Genomic DNA, 19029 nt, shown 5'->3' with positions numbered 1-19029 from the left:
GGAAGCATTGTGATTGGCTCAGAACAACACTTCTGCTGATGTCAGCAGACAGCTTGCTGATCTGAGGCAAACAGGGACAAAACTAACAGCTTCAGGCTTGAATACAAGTAAGATTTTACTATATTTAGGGAGGCAAGAGGGGGGTCAGGGGGACTAGATGGTGGTTTTAACACTATAGGGTCAGAAATATAGGTTTGTGTTCCTGACCCTATAGTGCTTCTTTAAACCTCAATGCCACCCATATACATTGAAGGTTCTAAATAATCAATGTCCTTGTACACTGTTGAAAGACTGTCCAACTAATTGGACTTAAACTCTATGGCTCACAATTCTAACTATTTGGTCTTAGTCTGGTTCAGTTGGGCCCATGAACCCCCACTTCTTTTATTCCCCACTATCCCATAAATACACACAAGCAACTCTATGGTGTTAAGATTTCTCTAGTTTTTAAGGCCATAACTCCCAACTCCCTTTAGTTGTTTTTTGCTTTTTTACTGCTCTTTGCTGTTTGGACACACATCATTTGGCAAGGCTAGATGTTGAGGGAAGGTGAGATGGTGCTGATGCAGGGAGAGTTAGTTAGGCAATCACCCTTTACAGATACACCTTTGGACATTATCTAAGATGTACTGTGGAAAGATCACAGGCAATTATAAAAAATGGATTTGCCAATGTGGTACACGGTAATATGGACTTTGTTTTTGTTTTGTTTTTTTATTGTAAGGTAACTTTCTTGCAATAGGATATTTTTGGGGTAATATGTAATAGTAAAAGGTAGCACAACATAACCATACTGATGCCTTGTTTGAGAAAAAGAGCCTTCAGACATTCTGTCATGGTTGTTCTGTGCCTTGTCTTCTCTAGATAAAGTGCATTTGATAAGGTTTGGTAAGCAAGTAAGCATTGCCAACAAGGAAAAAAGATTAACTGGTCCACAGTGAACAACAGATTTGAAATGTTCACATTTTAAAAATACAAACTTACATGAGGATGGGTGGTCAGATGTAATGCAAGCCAATAGTTTAACAGTACAAAACCATATGAATGTAATACATGAAATTTCAATTTTTAAATGAACTAAACAAATATATTATATAACAAGCCCTTCAAAAATATTTAGTCTACTTCCCACTATCCTCAGATGGGCACTGATGATTGGTGGATTAGCCGAGAACCAAAGAAGTTGCGGACAGCAACACTTGGAAAAGTTTCGCAGTGCAAGTACTTACTTCACATCACAACTTACCCAACTCATCCAGACTCACATGTCCCAGCACAAAAAGCCCACTTTTCTTGAGGTCATTTGTGAAGGTAATAAGATTTTGGTGGTTGTATGGATTAGAGACTAGCAGCAGAACCTGAGGACGCCAGAATTTTACGTGATCCTTGCGCACATCCAGCATGAGAAGATACTTCCTAACCTGAACAGAGGTAGAAAGTTTAGCAGTTAATAATCTATATATGGATTGGTCGATAAAGAGCAGAAACATCAGGCAGGAAAGATGAAAAAAATGAAATGGGAGAGAAGTGGAAGAAAGAGAGAGAAAAGTAGCAAGGGAACATGTTTACAGCCATTGTTTTTGCTCTGCCTTAGCGTGTTAATGAGGGAATAAATGGTTAACAAATAAAGATCTGGACAGGAACACAGAAGGTGTTATGCCAGATGTACTCCGATGTGCTCAAGACCCAAGATTTGCAGCTTTATATCATCTTGGGATATGTCATGATCTAGTGTAAGTTAAAACATAACTATATATAATGTGTTTTAGTGTGATGAATATATTCTGATTAAATATTCAATAAATATCTGCCTTGAAAAATGCTTTCCTTGGTTTCCCATCTTAATGAAATGGGACGTCTGTGTACTCCTGGTAGAGATGGAGGATAAATACTGAGAGCACTAGACAATAAACATCCTGTTGCAGATGTGTATTAGGGTAAAATCAGAGTTTAATAGATCAAGGCATAATATTTTTGGACTTGATGTCCTAGAAGTAAAGTATAGATATAACGAGGGCACTGGCACTCTGTGTTAAGACAGTGTCACATTGTGTATATTTATGTAGTTAGAGATCAATCTCTAGACAAGTTCCAAGCTGACAAGGCTCATGTTCTCCCCGTACTGATACTGGTGAGCTCAGCAGCATGGACATAATTGCTGTTTTAGTAAGTGCCATTTTCTTTTTGTACTTGACTATAGGTGGAAGCACATTGCAGCAATGATGAGCTATTAATAAAGGTTACGACTGAGCCTTTGGGAGACGAGTCTGTGATAAAGTGAAGGAGACCAGCTCATAAGAAAGCAGTGAAGGACTGGCAGGTGACAATGAGAAGGGAAGGGGCACAGGTTAAAGAAAAAAAAAAAAAGAAAGAAAAAAAAATTGCAGTGACAAGGAAACATCTACATATTAGAAATACAATAGTGCTAACAAAAAAATACAATAGTGCTAAGTTCCAATTTTCCAATCTGAAAGACAGATCCATTTAAACCTTTGGGTACCTGTGGGATGTGCATCTCATTATTTTGCTTGATCCTCTGAGTACACAATTCTTGAACTTTAAAGGGTTAAAACTAACATTTCGTTTATCCTAGTAAATGATCCATTGTGAGGGCCAGTTGGGATCCTCCAGCAGCCCTGTTTGCCTTTCTGTACACTAAGCTCTCTCGCCCTCTTTTAATTAACTGCTGAACATAGAAGAAGAGTAAATAATTTGGATTAATTTATCATTGGACTGAAGGAAACATTATAAATAAAACCTGCTCCCTTGGTGTCTGTTGTAAATAAAAACTTTCACACTTCCAGAGATGATTTAATCTTCTAGTATGCCCAATATTCTTCTTATTCTTTTTTTTTCTAATAGCATCAATCATCCACCATATGACGCATTAAAGAGAAACTACAGTCAAAATAAAAGTGAACTGCTTCCTGCCACACTATTTTCTTCTTAAAGACGTGTGTATGTTTCCATACAATGAAACGTATATAAGGTGTTGGAAAAGTCACTTGTAGGTTGCATTATACAGCTCTAAACGTGTAAATATCTTTTTTCTGAGCACTCTAGTTTTCATGAATACATAAGGAAAAGTGGAAGTGGAAAAGTGGTAGTCAAGTCTAAAAAACATCATAATGGGCAGGATTAAACATTGTTCTGTTTCCATTGCAAGGCACATTGAGGACAAATGCTAACATAATGGCTCTGACCACATATTGAGATCCGGCACAAGGAACAGAAGATAATAAATATAAATGAAGGCATGTGGCAAGAGGGGAGAATATATTATATATTTTTCTGTGTATAAGACGCCCCCATGTATAAGACAACCTCTATTTGTTTTAAACAAAAATTAAGAAATACAAATTTTAAATATCTATATCACTGAAGTCCAGTTTGGCTGATCAGAATCCCCTACAGGTCCGGGCTCCCTCACACTCGCATCCAGAGACCTGTTGTTGGTGGTAACGGTGCTCTCTGCCCGAGGTACCCTATTCTGCGGCATCTCTCTGTAGTCTGGAGCCGTGAGATCTTTGCGTGGTCCAGAGTGATGTGAGGAAGCATGCGGTTGAGCAAGATCTCCCAGACCAGCACATACAATCGAACAAATTCATGAAGAAGCGCCTCCTCTGCTTCAAGTATGTAAGCAAGTCGCAGAGGTGTACAACACGGCCTATACCTGCAGGAACCTGGCAGTAGCGAACCCAACAGTGAGCTGAGTGTTCTGTCAGCAAATAACCAAGTTTTGGGCCCAAACTGTGCTGAGTAAGTACTGTAAGTATTTGGCTTAATAATTGGATTTGTGAAGGAGCTCCAGCCACATGCGACTAGCTTGGTTGGCTGTCAGGCCCCATGCACAAGTGTTTGATTTTTCTAACCCCTGCAGTGACATTCTGTGTATAAGACGACACTTAATTTTAGACAAAAATTATTTAGAAAAAAAGTCTTAGTCTTATACAAAACAGTAATTTAGAGTACAAACGGTGCGCTGTGCCTTTAAATAATATAGAAAGTTATAAAGTGCAAGTGATAGTGCACTATAAAGTGTTAACAATGATAATTCCCACAATAGTGAAAATATATATAAAGTGCTACTCACAGTGCACTAAAAAACGCAGAAAGTATAAATAACTTTGAGTGGAAAATCACTGCATAAGTGGAAAAACAGTAAAAAAAAAAAAAATTACAAGAATCTTTTAACCCTGGAGTCTCTTGGTATTCTCCCAGGGATAAGTTGAAACATAATGCAAATAAATACAAGGGGAGGAAAATCTAGTGTAATACTGCAACACTTCTATATGAAGGATCTGTAAATGAAGTGTGGAAGTCTGCTCTAACTTTGAAGGCTTTGTCCTATAACTCAGGACTGGAGTATGGTAGATTATCAGGGCGACAGTAGGATAAGTAGAAATTCTTTCTTCATTTAACATAAAAGTAAAAATCACAGAGTGATATAGCTCTTTAGTCCCAATGTAGTTCTCACCATTCAAATATACTGCTTTCCAAATTTGCGATAAACTGTAGCGTATGGAGTATACTGTGTAAAGAGGAGTCCTTCCGGGAACTTGAGTGTCGACGTCATGCGTAATGGAACGTGATGACGTTGTGCGTAATGGAATGTGATGACGTTGTGCGTAATGGAATGTGATGACGTTGTGCGTAATGGAATGTGATGATGTTGTGCATAATGGAACGTGATGACGCGTTTCGTCTGGGCGGCTTCCTCAGATCACGTTGTTCTCCTGCCGTTCTGTTCAATTTAAGTGCGCTTTAGTGGGCAGAGTAGTCTCATGGTAATTAGTAAATAAGTCCTTCTAAGTAACATAAGTCCAGTGGCTATATGCCTGTTAAACATATCAGGTGCACTATTTTTTGGTATATATCTTAAACCCTGATTCTGATGGAAAATCCCAAAACAATGGCATAGGATATATAACTATATAGTTCAAATTCACATAATACAAAGCAAAAAATTAGACATATACAGCTAAAAAAATAATAATAATAATAAGGGGCCCCCTCCCATGGTGCCAAAGGGGTTAAAATCCCTTCCGCCACTTACCTGAATGCAGCGCCGATGTCCCCGGTGCTGGGTCCATCTCCGCCCACGCTCCTCCCTGCCATCAGCCGGCGGGGGAGACCTAATGCGCAAAGCAGCAATGGCCGCGCGGGCATTACACCGCCCCGTAAGAAAGCATTATTTAATGCTTTCCTATGGGGAAAATCTAATGCTGGAGGTTCACGAGGACGTCCAGCGTCAGATAACGGACCAAAAGTCAGTTTGGATTCCGGAAGCCCTCTACTGGCTGTCTGTTAGACAGCTACAGAGGGCAGACTTAGAGCTGCAATGTAAACATTGCAATTCTCTGGAACTGTAATGTTTTACATTGCAGCACTAAGTGCAAAAGGGTCACAGCACCCAGACCTTTCAATTAGAAGAAGTGGTCTGGGTGCCTATAGTGTCCCTTTAAACGTTGAGATGGAATAGTTTCATTTGTTTTAGGAATAAAGTATATATAATTTCACATATTTTTTTATTTTATTTTTTAAATTCTTTATTTATTCCAAGGCAAAACACCATATGAATACAAACATTGTAATGCAGTTAGACACAAAGAACTGACTATACATCCAAGGGTGCACAAGTGAGATAAACGAGCATAGCATACAAAGTCATTCTACAAGTGCATGAGGCTGTTGTGTACAGACTGCCATAGCCCGTCCTCCAGAGGGGTCCCGCCAGGTTTTTAGAGAAAAGGAAAAAGATAAAAATGGAAGTAACCAAGATCTGACCAACCAGTGCGCGTAGGACCCTCTCATACAGCGCCCATATATAAAGCACAGGCGGGATCGCATCGCTCGAGAAAGCTTATATCGCTCACAGAGCCTTCAGCATAGTGCCTCTAGTTTCACGCTAGTACCACCTGTGACTCTACATATGAGAAACGATGCCCACATACTCAGTGATATTGAGATGCAAGTACCGGTCAGATCCGAGAAGAAAGTAATGTTAAGAATGATTGAACAAAACTTCTGAGAAGGAGAGAGGGAGGAGAGAAAGGGAGAAAGGAGGGATAGAAGGGGGGGAGGGGAAAGAGGGGAAAGAGAATTTCACATATTTTTTACATACTTTATGACTCAATTCATACTGTATAAATTTCAAGCTAAGAATTGAACTGTTGTATTCCACATGGCGTTAGGAGTTCCCGGGTGACCTCCGCTAGTAATCTATCAAACAGTAACATTTTGTCACCAACCTTACTGTGACGGACACCTGTTGTTCTTCTAGTCTGTGCTGGTTTGATAAAGTGTAAGTTTATACGTCCACATTGCCATGCCACCTCATACCAGATTTACACAATATTCTCTGGCTGAAAACCGCTCGCTGAAGGCTTATTGTATGAGTTGGTATGATAATGCAGAAGTATGAATTAATGCTTTATCAGACCATTTCAGACCTAGGGGGCTGGTGTGCCTCACATATCATTGACTGATTACATTGACTGATTACTAGTGTACGTGGACTGGTGGTTGTGGTGTCCCTTTAAGTTCACACAACTTTATAAAGTTCTTACAACTTCATCCTGTAAGAGTCTTCATATTATTTTTTATTTGTGCAAATACATTTTCATAAAAACAGTATTGCGCTACTTAGTCTTTATAACTCTTTCCAAGGTGAATTACAATTCAATCAAAATGCATGTATAATATATAGGGACTCATACATTGATAGAGCAATGAGCATCTCCAGGCCCAATGCATCTATCTAAAGGCTAGGATACATCTCCTTTTGACCCTTCAGAGCCGTGAGATTGGACATCTCCTGACACTTTTAACCATTATAAAGCCAGATGTCTGGGTACCCTCTGGCCCTGCTACCGTATTACCCCCACTGGAGAGCCTACCAGTGAGAGGAAGAGAGGAGGACATTTGCAGAACCTGGTATTTATTATAATTTTATGGCAATCCACAGTTTGTATTTGTTTTACTATTCCTTTCTGTACCACTGTGGAGATTAGTGTATTGTATTACTCTCTACTGCAGCACTCAGAGTGTTAATTACATTGGTCCAATGAGACCTTATGTCCAGTATTATTACGTGTAGCGTTTACGGTAGAAAACCTCACTAACTCACTGACAACGAAGGGTTACAAACTATCAAATTATCAAATTCAGAGTAAATGGGCAGCTAACAAGCTATGTAAAACAGCATTCACTCTGCTAAGTGTCAAAAGGTTTGCATTAAACTGAAAGCCAGGCATGAAAAGATAAGTGAGCTCGGTAATAATATTACATTAGCGTTTTCTGCGGGTGATTTCATTGCAGAGATGGGAGCAGGCGGTGGGCTTTGTGTGTGCACAATAAGACCCAGCTATCAGCATTACAGAAAAAAATATATTATTCCCCATGAGATTCTGCAGGCAACAAAAAAGCCAGATGACCTATGATGCCCAGTGTTTAATGCGGATTTCATATACATACAGATAAAAATGATTGTACAGCTGCAAAAATATAGGAACACGCACATGAACTTACCAACAAACATCTATAAAAAAAAAACTCATATCAATTTCACTTTTTTACATTTGTAAATGAATAAAAAAGCAATTCTTGTCATAACCCACATATAATGAAATATATACGATTCAGGATATAGGGACCTCCTAACTACTGCATGTTGTACCTTTTTCTTAGAATAGGAGGCATGGGCAGAATGACTGTGCTTATGATGCTGGGAAACTCTGAAAATACGAGCCATGTCTGCTTCTTACCTGATGAAAGATGAGAGCTTGGCTGATGAAGCCCCAGCCGTGACTTGGTGCCACATAGTGTAAACAAAGGAGCAGGATCAACATGAAGGCAATGCTAGCAGAGGCATAGATCGGCTGGATCAGGAACATCATAACCACGCAACCCAAGATTCCAAGAATACAGGTGTACCAGGTGAAGTAACGGAATGTTGGCCTGTTAATTTGGACAAGAGAGTCATTATTATTTTACCAAACTCAACCATGAACAGATCTCCAATGATGTAAGAAAGCCATGTTCCTGGCTAACTATGTTTATCTTTAATGTAATGTCACCAAATATCTATATAAATATCAATTATGTTATTAAATTAGATCAATTTAAAATTATAATTCCTAATTATATATTTATAATTTCCACTCTCCCAAACCTCTAGTATTCTGTACATTGTTGCACATGCATATTTTAATGACATAAGTCGAAGGTAATATCAAATGTTCCTACTTACAAAATAATGGCAAGCTGCTGATGATATACAGTATCATGCATTTCTAACTCCAGACAATGAAATCCCCAAATCATGTTGATTGTCCCTATTTTCTTAAATGTTAATGTCTCAATAAAATGGTACCTGAGCCCTTTAAACTAGACTTTCTATGCCTCTATATTCCCTTCCATTACATAGTTTCTTAATTAAAAGGTCAATTTTTCTCTCCTCTGACTGAATTGGCTCTTTCATAACCTGGCGTTTCCTTTCTCCCATGGCTTTTCAATGGTGGATTAGGATTGGGATTATCGAGTTTCATCACCTGGTTACTCAGGATTCAATGAGTACAAAGGCGCACTTGATGGAAAAGTTTCAACTTCCACCGGCCATATGTATTCAGGCAAATTAACTTCTAAGAAGATAAGATAAGAACTTACCAAGAGGGGAGCACGCTTTTATGAATTCAATTGCAGACTAGCACATAAAAAATTGGAACTGTATCTACTGTAATTCCATTTTATTTCCTTATCCTGTCAGATCTAACATCGTTATATCTATTTATTATGAATGGGACATGACCCGGGGGAGGAATTATAGAGGAGAGATTAGAATGATATATTTACTAATACAATGCATATTACGCAATCTACCCTAATAATAGAAAATATTAGAAATAGAAAAAAAGTATAAAATGCTGGTGCGCTGATTCATCCACCCATCTAGACCAGCAAAGGTTCAACATGGTATTATTATTATGATTATTATTTTATTATTTATATAGCGCCATCAGATTCTGTTGTGTTGTACAATGGTTTCTATGATTTCTACTTGCTTTTAGAGCTGTGGGGGAAAATGTGAGGAAAGGGGTGCATACCTGCATGTCTGGTACAAGTTAAGATATGATGGATTTTTTTTTTCTCTATTTCCAAAATTACCCCACTGCCTTAATGTGACCCCATCTCTGGACCTGTGGGGTATTCTTTGAAATAAGGAATACAGGGACATAACTCTGTCCCATGCAGCACATAACTTATCTTCTGTGTATGAGCAGCCTTGCGTCTGTCTTACTAAGACTTGTAAGGCAGCAACACCCACACAGGCCTAAATTGATGGCAGGATTTGGCATTAGATCGGAAAAGAAACATTGACAGTAGCTATCAATGAACCCACTGATCACTTCCTGGAAATCTGGAGTCCTTGGATATACCCCTTTGCTCCCCGTGGCTTTAATTTCAACCTTCTTTGTGATTCAGTCCTTGAGGGGGTGTGGGGATCCCCCATTTGCACGCTTCGTTTGGGATTAACTTTCTACTTTTTCTTTCCTTATGATGTACAGCTGTTATATTTCTGGTTTCCAGCTGTTACATTGTTGCAAACTCTTTACTGTCCTGAATAGTGGGACAGATTTTGATTCCTAGTTATTTTGTTGTTTTTTTTTGTCTCTTCATTGCTATCTGCTTTTCAGACGCTTACATGCTTGTCTGGTTTTCTGGTTGCAACTCTCTATTTGTATTGTTGGACAAAAATCCAATAAAACATGTTGATAACAAAAAACAGGTCAGGTTTTCTCGCTCTTTTGCTTACTGCTACATTCTCTAAAATCCTATTTTCTTCCCACATCACATTATTGAATACCTTAACTTTAAAGACCTCCTATAGTGCCAAGTAATATAGACTGCTAGAGTGCCCCCCTCCGTGAGGACGTCCAGCGTCAGATAACGAACCAAAAGTACGTTTGGATTCCGGAAGCCCTCTAATGGCTGTCTGTTCTCTGGAACTGCAATGTTTTACATTGCAGCACTAAGTGTAAAAGGGTCACAGCACCCAGATCACTTCAATTAGCTGAAGTGGTCTGGGTGCCTACAGTGTCCCTTTAATCTATATAGTTAAAGGGACCCTATAGTCATTAGAACAACTCCAGCATATTGTATTTTTTCTGGTGAGTAGAATCATTACCTTTAGGCATTCTGCGCACTGTCTTTTTTAGAGAAAATGCTGTGTTTACATTAAAGCCTAGGGATACCTCCAGTGGCCACTCATCAGATGGCTACTATAGGTGCTGCCTGTGCAGTGCTGCGCAGTGTGACTTACATTCAGTGTCCCCACCCTCCGTATGGAGACACTGAATTTTCCTTACAGAGATGCATTGATTCAATGCATCTCTATGACGAGATGCTGATTGGCCAGGGCAGCGTTTGGCTTGTGCTGGCTCTGCCTCCTTGACAAGCTCAGACAATCCAAAGCTTTCATATGTGAAAGCATTGTGATTTTCTGAGTTCAGCAGAGCCAGCAGCAGCAGAATGGAACATTAAGATTTTGCTATATTTAGGGGGTCAGCGAGGCTACTTTTCATCACATTTTCAGGCACTCTTACTCAATAGTTTCAAGATAGTGGGGTACTAGGTTTTACCTGGAATTTAATCACCTAAATGTATGTACTCAACCTATGAACCAATGAAATGTCATGCACAGTTCAACACTATAAGACCATATCCTGCTGTAAAAGGTCACTGCCACCCGGGAACACCATTGTCATTAAGGGGTATACAATGCAACAATCTGTAGGTAGATGGTATGTGCCAAATTAACATCCACTTGAATGCCAGGACTCAAGGTTTCCAACCAGAATATTGCCCAAAACATAACACTGCTTCTGACGGCTTTGCTTCTTCCAATAGTGCATCCTGCTGACATCCCTTCCCCAGGTAAATGATGCACACTCACTTGACCATCCTGATCTAAAAAAAAAGGGGTTAATCAGACCAGGCAACATTCTTCCATTGCTCCATGGTCCAGTTCTGACACAGGTGTCCCTATTTAAGTCTCTTCTGGTAGTGAACAGGGGTCATCATGGACACTCTGACTGGTCAGTAGCTATGCAGCAAACTGTGATCCAATGTGTGTTCTAAAACCTTTCTATCATGGCCAGCATTACGTTTTTCAGCAATTTGAGCTACAGTAATGTGATTGAACCCGATGGGCTAGCCTTTGCTCCCCACGTGCATCAATTAGGCTTGTGCTCCCATCAACCTGATGCTGGTTCACCAGTTGTCATTCCTTGCACCATTTTTGGTACTTACTAACCACTTCATACCGAGAACATACCACAAGACTGTCAAAGTCACTCAGATTGTTTTGCTGCCCATTATTCCTGCTTCCAACACATGAAATACAAGTACTGACTGTTCACTTGCTGCCATTGACATCAATGTTATTCACTCCACCTGTCAGTGGTTTTACTGTTAAGGCTGCTAAGTGTACTGTTAACTGCTAATCAGTATATTGTAGTTCCTTGCCCGTTAATTCTGGAGCATTATGCAGTTTGGCCCTGTAATGTTAACTCATTCACATGATTAGGGATATCTGCTTTAGTGAGGATTCAATGTGAATTTTACATATAAGGTCAGAGTAGCTGAACTGACAGCATCGCTCACCTAGAGAATTTTACCAGTTTGACGATATTGACCTTAACATTTAAATTCACTTTAAATTCTCACTTTATTGGATAACCTTGTATATTGTCTTATCCTGTATTTTTTAATTTCCCAACATTTCATTGTTTGTGCTTTAATTGCTCTACATTAGATTCCTAACTGTCTGCCTCTCACCATGCGCTACTTAATATTACATGTCTTTATCGCTATAGTGCCAAGTACTCACCCCATACTTTTATATTTACAGCCTTTATTGTGTCTGGTCAATTCATTATACAGTGTGTTTTATACTTTTAAATCTTACTGCCTGGATCCTCAGTTTACATTGTAGTACACTTTAGAATTGTATTCTCTGTACTATCTAAACCTCTCTATATTCTATACTGGCATTTTTTTTACTGTTAGATTTGTATCCGGTCTCTGATGTCCAGACGTCCCCAAGTATTATAGAGCATGTCAAAAAGTCAGCAGTATACATATTCAGGTCGCATTATCCCCATTTGGAGAACATATACTAGACAGTGCTGTATGGAAACATGATAATCCATCTTTCAAAGCCTTTAAATATACCCTTTCCCCTCAAATGTTATTGAAGTAAGATTTACTGTACATAAAAAGGTGTTTTGAAGATCAACACTGCAAATAAGTGCTGAAAAAGAAGGCTTAAGGGCCTATTTACTAAAATCAGCTGAACAGCAGCCAAATGCTGTTCGGTTGTCAAAACACGGTTTAAAAAAAATAAATTAAAAAAAGTATTTCAACTGAATTTGCACTTCCATTAACGGCAGTTCAGGTGTCTTGAAATCAGCTGAATCTCTATAACATTATTAACGTTATCAGACTAGTCACAAATAGTCGATTTGCACAGTTGAATTGCCTTCATTTGGTTGTGCTACAGACCACAGGAATTGTTCTAGACTATAATTCTCCCCAATGCTAATTGAGCACAAACCTCCATAATCCTTTAAGGAACTTCCAACCAAAAATCCCCTTCATGTACATCCATTAGCAGCATTTAAAAAAAGAAAAAAATTGTAATAAGGAAATTTGGTTGAGGAAATTTAACAAGTGAATGCAGAAGAATTGAGCCAAATGAAATCAGCTCAAATTTGCTAAAGCAAATGTAGTGTTTAGTGAATAGACCCTTCAATTTCCCTCTATGATTCTATCATGTCATATTACAGATTTAACCCAATGGAAGCCAACTGGTCACAGGAGATAACTCAGTTCCCGCTGCCAACAAAAATTTTAGTATTTAACATTAATATGAATTAGGGATATTTTCCTTTTCAGAAAGTTCTATGTGACGCACTGCTAGCACTACATAAATACTAGTCTAAACTTTTGCTCACAATTAAATCACTTGCCTGAGTAGAGTAGACCACAGCATGCTTTTCTTTTGCAATAAGTAATATACTACACTTCACATGATGTCTGATAATAAAACCATGATTTGCATATTTTAGCACCAGCAGCGTTCGCAATAACCTCATGATTATATAATTAAGACTCATCTTTAAGCCTGATATTTTTTTTTTTTAAATTGCAAATAATAAGGCTTTGGTATGTTCTGCTTAAAAAAAGAGAATATTTTTTGTTCAAAGTCCTTTTTTAATGTTCTTTTTTTATTTAGTTGTTTTAGTAGCCTATTTCTATATTGTGTTTTGCCGTTTTCAGTCTAACATGTCTCTTTTGATCTGTTTGAACAATATTCTCAGATAATTTCACATTAGGTAGATTTGACTATGAAAGCATCAGAATAACCAAGTTGTGAGTGTATCTACATTAGGTGTAGTTACATTTTCCAATCACAAGTATATGAATTCTGCAATAAGTTCCCAGAATGTAAAAGTATAAGTGATTGAGATGCCACAATATTTCAAGGATATTTATTCTGTGATTCATACTTGTCATAGAACCACATAGAAACATAGAATGTGACGGCAGATAAGAAAGAAACATTCGGCCATCTAGTCTGCCCAATTTTCTAAATACTTTCATTAGTCTCTGGCCTTATCTTATAGTTAGGATAGCCTTATGCCTATCCCACGCATGCTTAAACTCCTTTACTGTGTTAACCTCTACCACTTCAGCTGGAAGGCTATTCCATGCATCCACTACCCTCTCAGTAAAGTAATACTTCCTGATATTATTTTTAAACCTTTGCCCCTCTAATTTAAGACTATGTCCTCTTGTTGTGGTAGTTTTTCTTCTTTTAAATATAGTCTACTCCTTTACTGTGTTGATTCCCTTTATGTATTTAAATGTTTCTATCATATGTATATGTCTCATCTTTCCTCCAAGCTATACATGTTAAGATTTTTTTTTTAATTCTTTATTTTATTTTTTTATTTTTTATATTCTTTATTTTTGCTGTGCATGAATAACATGAGCGTGTCAGTAATGCCACAACAGCATTTTCAGACAGTTTGAGCACACAGATTTGTTAATTGTTATGTAGCATTTAGATGAAACGCACACATTTTTGTTAATAAAACAGGCGAAGTACAAACTGGCTAGTTACGTTTGTCATATTGAGTTACTTGTCGTTTGGTAACAGTAGCTTAGGGTTAATAGTTATATTGAGTGTCATCGCTTTAGTATCTAAACAATGGTTTGATTATGATTTAGTCCTGGTGTCTATAGTGGGAGCCTGTGGGTCCTTCAACTAAGAATAAAAACAAAATAGGCAACAAAGACATATTAAACATGTTAATTGGTTGACATGCAGGCTTGGATGCCAGGGAATACCACTAGGGGTACAGGGAGGTAACTGCCCGCAGGAGTGTGTGCAAGTGAGTGATTAGCGAGATAAGGTTTGTGAATGGTGTCACATAATGGCAGCTCAAGAACACTATAGTATCCTGGCTAATAACTTGCAGAGCCTTGGGATCAATATATTAAATACAAATTGGTAATGCACCTAATGCTAAGCTGCAAAGCTGAGGCAGTAATAGGAAGCAAATCAGTAAGTGGAAAGTGAAAAAATAACGAAAATAATGAAAACGTGCGCAATTGCAGTAAAGGTATGCATTAGGTAAGGACTGATTTGCTACCAATGTGCTAGGTAGAATAACTATTTTAGACTATGCTAAACAGCTGATAAACATACTAAAGCTTGTAATATGTTCACTGTGGTCTGGGGTCTTGGATGGCATGCCGTCCTTTAAGCTTTGCAGTCCCATTTGCGTGGCATGATTGGTGCAATGTCTCTTCATCCTATGCCTTCCTTCACGCCCTGCAGTGGGTCTCGGCTTTCCGCCGCCGTGTGGATGATGGTGAGGGCGTCCCTCCAGTCCCAGTCTGTTGTGCAGGCCTGCATCCTTTGGCCACAAACTCGGCTACATCTAGGGCCCGGGTTTATTCCACTTTCAGGAGTGACGGAGGTTCTGGTCCTCTGTTTTTTGCGGTGCTTGCGTCTCCATAAGTGTGGGCGATGCTTTCGGGTGATTACCCCTGTAGTCTGCAGCCTGGGTGGGCCGTGTCTTGTATGGGTAGTTGAGAGGTGAGGTTTGGTGCCCAAGGGACTGCCCCCCGTCTCCCGCCGCTTGCGGCTCGTCTCACCTGCAGTCCGTGAGGTAAGTGTGTCGCTTTGAGCCGCCAGCTGCCTTTCTCTTAGTGTGTCCCAGAATCGGGTGAAGATCTCCTCCAGACGATGCAGGAGGTCCTTCTGAGGCGTTCGCTTTGGCAGTATGCCCTGCTCTTGCAGTATGCTTTCAGCCGCCATCTTGGGTGCACCACGTGTGGGGTTGCACCTCCATACTTCGTGGTCAAGCTTGTGGTTCAGGCTTGGCTGGCTGCTCCAGACTTGCAGTGCGGACCGGGATGACCTCCGCCGGTCCATGGGGGGGAGGGGGGTAAGAATGCTGAGGAGTCTGTGCATGGCTTTACCGATGGGGAGAGCGGCCGTCTCTCCCCGGCTCGTCCGCATGTAGGCCCCATTTGCGTCTGTGGGTTCCCGGGCATTGTGGAGCTCAGGTGTCCCTTTGTAGCCCTGGGTTTCCCTGATGTGTCCCATGCTCTCCGGCTGGTAGACGCTCCAGTTTTGGGGGTATTTACCCCTGGTTAGGTAGTTTTTCGTCGGTAGCTGATTCTCGGAGCGTCTTCCCAGCTCGGCGGTTAGGCTCCACCCCCCCCCATGTTAAGATTTTTTTAACCTTTCCTGGTAAGTTTTATCCTGCAATCCATGAACCAGTTTAGTTGCCCTTCTATGAACTCTCTCTAACGTATCAATATCCATCTGAAGATACGGTCTCCAGTACTGCGTACAATACTCCAAGTGAGTTCTCACCAGTGTTCTGTACAATGGCATGAGCACTTCCCTCTTTCTACTGCTAATGCCTCTCCTATACAACCAAGCATTCTGCTAGCATTTCCTGCTGCTCTGTTACATTGTCTGCCTACCTTTAAGTCATCAGAAATAATCACCCCTAAATCCCTTTCCTCAGATGTTGAGGTTAGGACTCTATCAAATATTCTGTACTCTGCCCTTGGGTTTTTACGTCCAAGATGCATTATCATGCACTTAGCCACATTAAATGTTAGTTGCCACAACTCTGACCATTTTTCTAGTTTACCTAAATCATTTGCCATTTGACTCATCCGTCCTGGAACATCAACTCTGTTACATATCTTAGTATTGTCCACAATCAAGATGTTATGTTGTTGTATGGTCCCACCCTGCTGGAACACTTTCCTCCAAAAACGAATGCATTTCATTGGAAACAAACACCCTGAGCAGTATCTCACATCTGCTAGAAAATATGATTGACCATACGATGAGTTAAAGAGTTTTTAGAAGAGACAGTGCAAAATGTGCTGATATGCTTTGTTTGTTATGTACAACAATATTAACATGAATAAAGTGGCAACATAACCTGCAGCTCTGTACAAAGGGTAAACCGACTAACGAGTATATCCAACAAGGTATTCTGAGGGAAGTAAGGTGTAATTACAGAAAAGGTAAGGCGAGTTTGCAATAAAATGAGATGTTAATTGTTGGATGATAGTTGGAGGAGAGGAATGGAAGTGTGTTAATGAGATGTGGGGAGGAAGACGGAAGGATGTTATCAGTTTAACTGATATGCCTTCTTAAAGGAGGTTTTTTTTTATGGAACGAAGACTGGGAGAGAGTCTATTAGAGCAGGGAGGTGCAGCCCTAAAGAAATCTGAGTGAGAGTCAGAAGAGCAAGTGTGAACAGAGGAAATTGGCAAAGCAGATTGAGACATAGTTATTACCGATGGCATGGAAATAGACAATGAACCCTACATTTTATGGGAAGCCTGTGCAAGGATTGACAAGTGTTTGAGGTGCGAGAAGCCAAGAAAATGAAACTCGCTACAGCATTCATTGAGGACTATAACTGGGAGAAGTTAGAGCGTGTAAGACAAACGAGAAGCGGACTAGAGTAGTAAAGCTGGGAGAAGTGGAATGGACTAACACTGTATCTGTATCTGGTTTAGGTAGGGATGGATTCAAGCTATGCTTTCAATTATGTAATAGACAGGATTTAGTGATTTACTGAATGTGAGGAATGAAGGTGAAGTTGGAGTCAAAGAGGACACGAAAGCAGCGAGTCTTTAGTGTAGAGTCGATAGAAGAGCCATTGACCTAAAAGGAGACAGACACATAGTAGTCTGCTTCAAGGAGGAAAGACCATATGTTATTTATACTATTTTCTCATACTGCATTCAATAATTTATTATTTTCAAATGTGTTAGTAAAACATAATTTTTGTAATTCTCCAAAGACATACATTTGGCTAAAATACAGTGAGGGAAAAAAGTATTTGATCCCCTGCTGATTTTGAATATTTGTCCACTGACAAATGACCAGTCTATAATTTTAATGGTAGGTGTATTTTAGTGAGAGTCAGAATAATAAAAAAAATTCCGAAAAACGCATGTAAAAAAAAAAAAAAGTTATAAATTGATTTGCATGTCAATGAGTGAAATAAGTATTTGACCCCTTGTTGTTGGTGGCAAAACCCTTGTTGGTAATCACAGAGGTCAGACGTTTCTTGTAGTTGGCCACCAGGTTTGCACACATCCCAGGAGGGATTTTGTCCCACTCCTGTTTGCAGATCCACCCCATGTCATTAAGGTTCCGAGGCTGACATTTGGCAACTCGAACCTTCAGCTCCCTTCGATTTTCTATTGGATTAAGGTCTAGAGAATGGCTAAGTCACTCCAGGACCTTAACATGCTTCTTCTTGAGCCACTCCTTTGTTGTCTCGGCCGTGTGTTTTGGGTCATTGTCATGCTGGAATACCCATCCATGACAATTTGCAATGCCCTGGCTGAGGGAAGGAGGTTCTCACCCAAGATTTGACGGTACATGGTCCCGTCCATCGTCCCTTTGATGCAGTGCAGTTGTCCTGTCCCCTTAACAGAAAAACACCTCCATAGCATAATGTTTCCACCCCCATGTTTGACGGTGGGGATGGTGTTCTTGGGGTCATAGGCAGCATTCCTCCTCCTCCAAACACGGCAAGTTGAGTTGATGCCAAAGGGCTCAAGTTTGGTTCTACAGACCACAACACCTTCACCCAGTTCTCCTCTGAACCATTTAGATGTTCATTGGCAATCTTGTACATCTGCTTTCTTGAGCAGGGTGACCTTGCGGGCGCTGTAGGATTTCAGTCCTTCACGGCGTAGTGTGTTACCAATTGTTTTCTTGACTATGACTATGGTCCCAGCCTTGAGATCATTAACAAGATCCTCCCATGTAGTTCTGGGCTGATTCCGTTCTCATGCTCTTGCATGGAGCACCAGAACAAAGAAGACTGACAGTTATATTATTTTTCTTCCATTTGCGAATAATCGCACCAACTGTTGTCACCTTCTCGCCAAGCTGCTTGGCAATGGTCCTGTAACCCATTCCAGCCTTGTGTAGGTCTACAATCCTGTCCCTGACATCCTTCAGCAGTGTCAGGGACCAGGAACCAGACAGAGACAGAACTAGATGCAAACACACCTTTATTAATAAATAACAAATAAATAACAAAAGCAAAGTCCAGGAATCAAGCAGGGGTCAGTCACCAGAGCGGGTAGTCAGACAAGCCAGGATCAGGAGCACGGAGAGCAGCGGAGTCAGGAACAAGGCCGGAGTCAGGAACAAACAGGAAACACAGGAACAAGGAGACTTCTGGGAAACAGGAAACCACGCAAGGGCAAGGAGGTTCTGGGATTTGCTGCTTAAATAGGCAGAACTGATTAGCAGCAGGGTTGATTACTACTCTCAGGTGAGTAACCGTGGCAACAAGCAGAAGGAGCTCATAGTAATTGCAGCTGAAAACTCATTCACTGAAACAGAAAGGGTTGCTGTTTAAAACAGCAAAGAAACCCTGACAGTACCTCCCCCTC

General features: G+C 40.1%; 1 protein-coding gene across 2 annotated transcripts in view; it reads right to left on the bottom strand.

Annotated features, from left to right (window-relative positions):
- Positions 1-19029, bottom strand: part of LOC134586902 (solute carrier family 12 member 9-like) — a 242339-nt gene that overhangs the window by 12048 nt on the left and 211262 nt on the right. For both annotated transcript variants that reach the window (XR_010086599.1, XM_063442839.1), the window contains exons 10-11: positions 7767-7959; positions 1247-1421 (exon numbers count right to left, since the gene is read on the bottom strand). Coding sequence is in view for 1 of the 2 variants with exons in the window: in XM_063442839.1 (XP_063298909.1) it covers positions 1247-1421; positions 7767-7959 (368 nt within the window). In the remaining variant the exon portion in view is untranslated. The remainder of the gene's footprint in view (positions 1-1246; positions 1422-7766; positions 7960-19029) is intronic.

The sequence above is a fragment of the Pelobates fuscus genome, chromosome 2, assembly GCF_036172605.1.
Source record: "Pelobates fuscus isolate aPelFus1 chromosome 2, aPelFus1.pri, whole genome shotgun sequence".
NCBI classification, from domain to species: domain Eukaryota; kingdom Metazoa; phylum Chordata; class Amphibia; order Anura; family Pelobatidae; genus Pelobates; species Pelobates fuscus.
The sequence above is the reverse complement of the archived record's forward strand: the minus strand, read 5'-3'. Positions and strand labels throughout refer to the sequence as shown.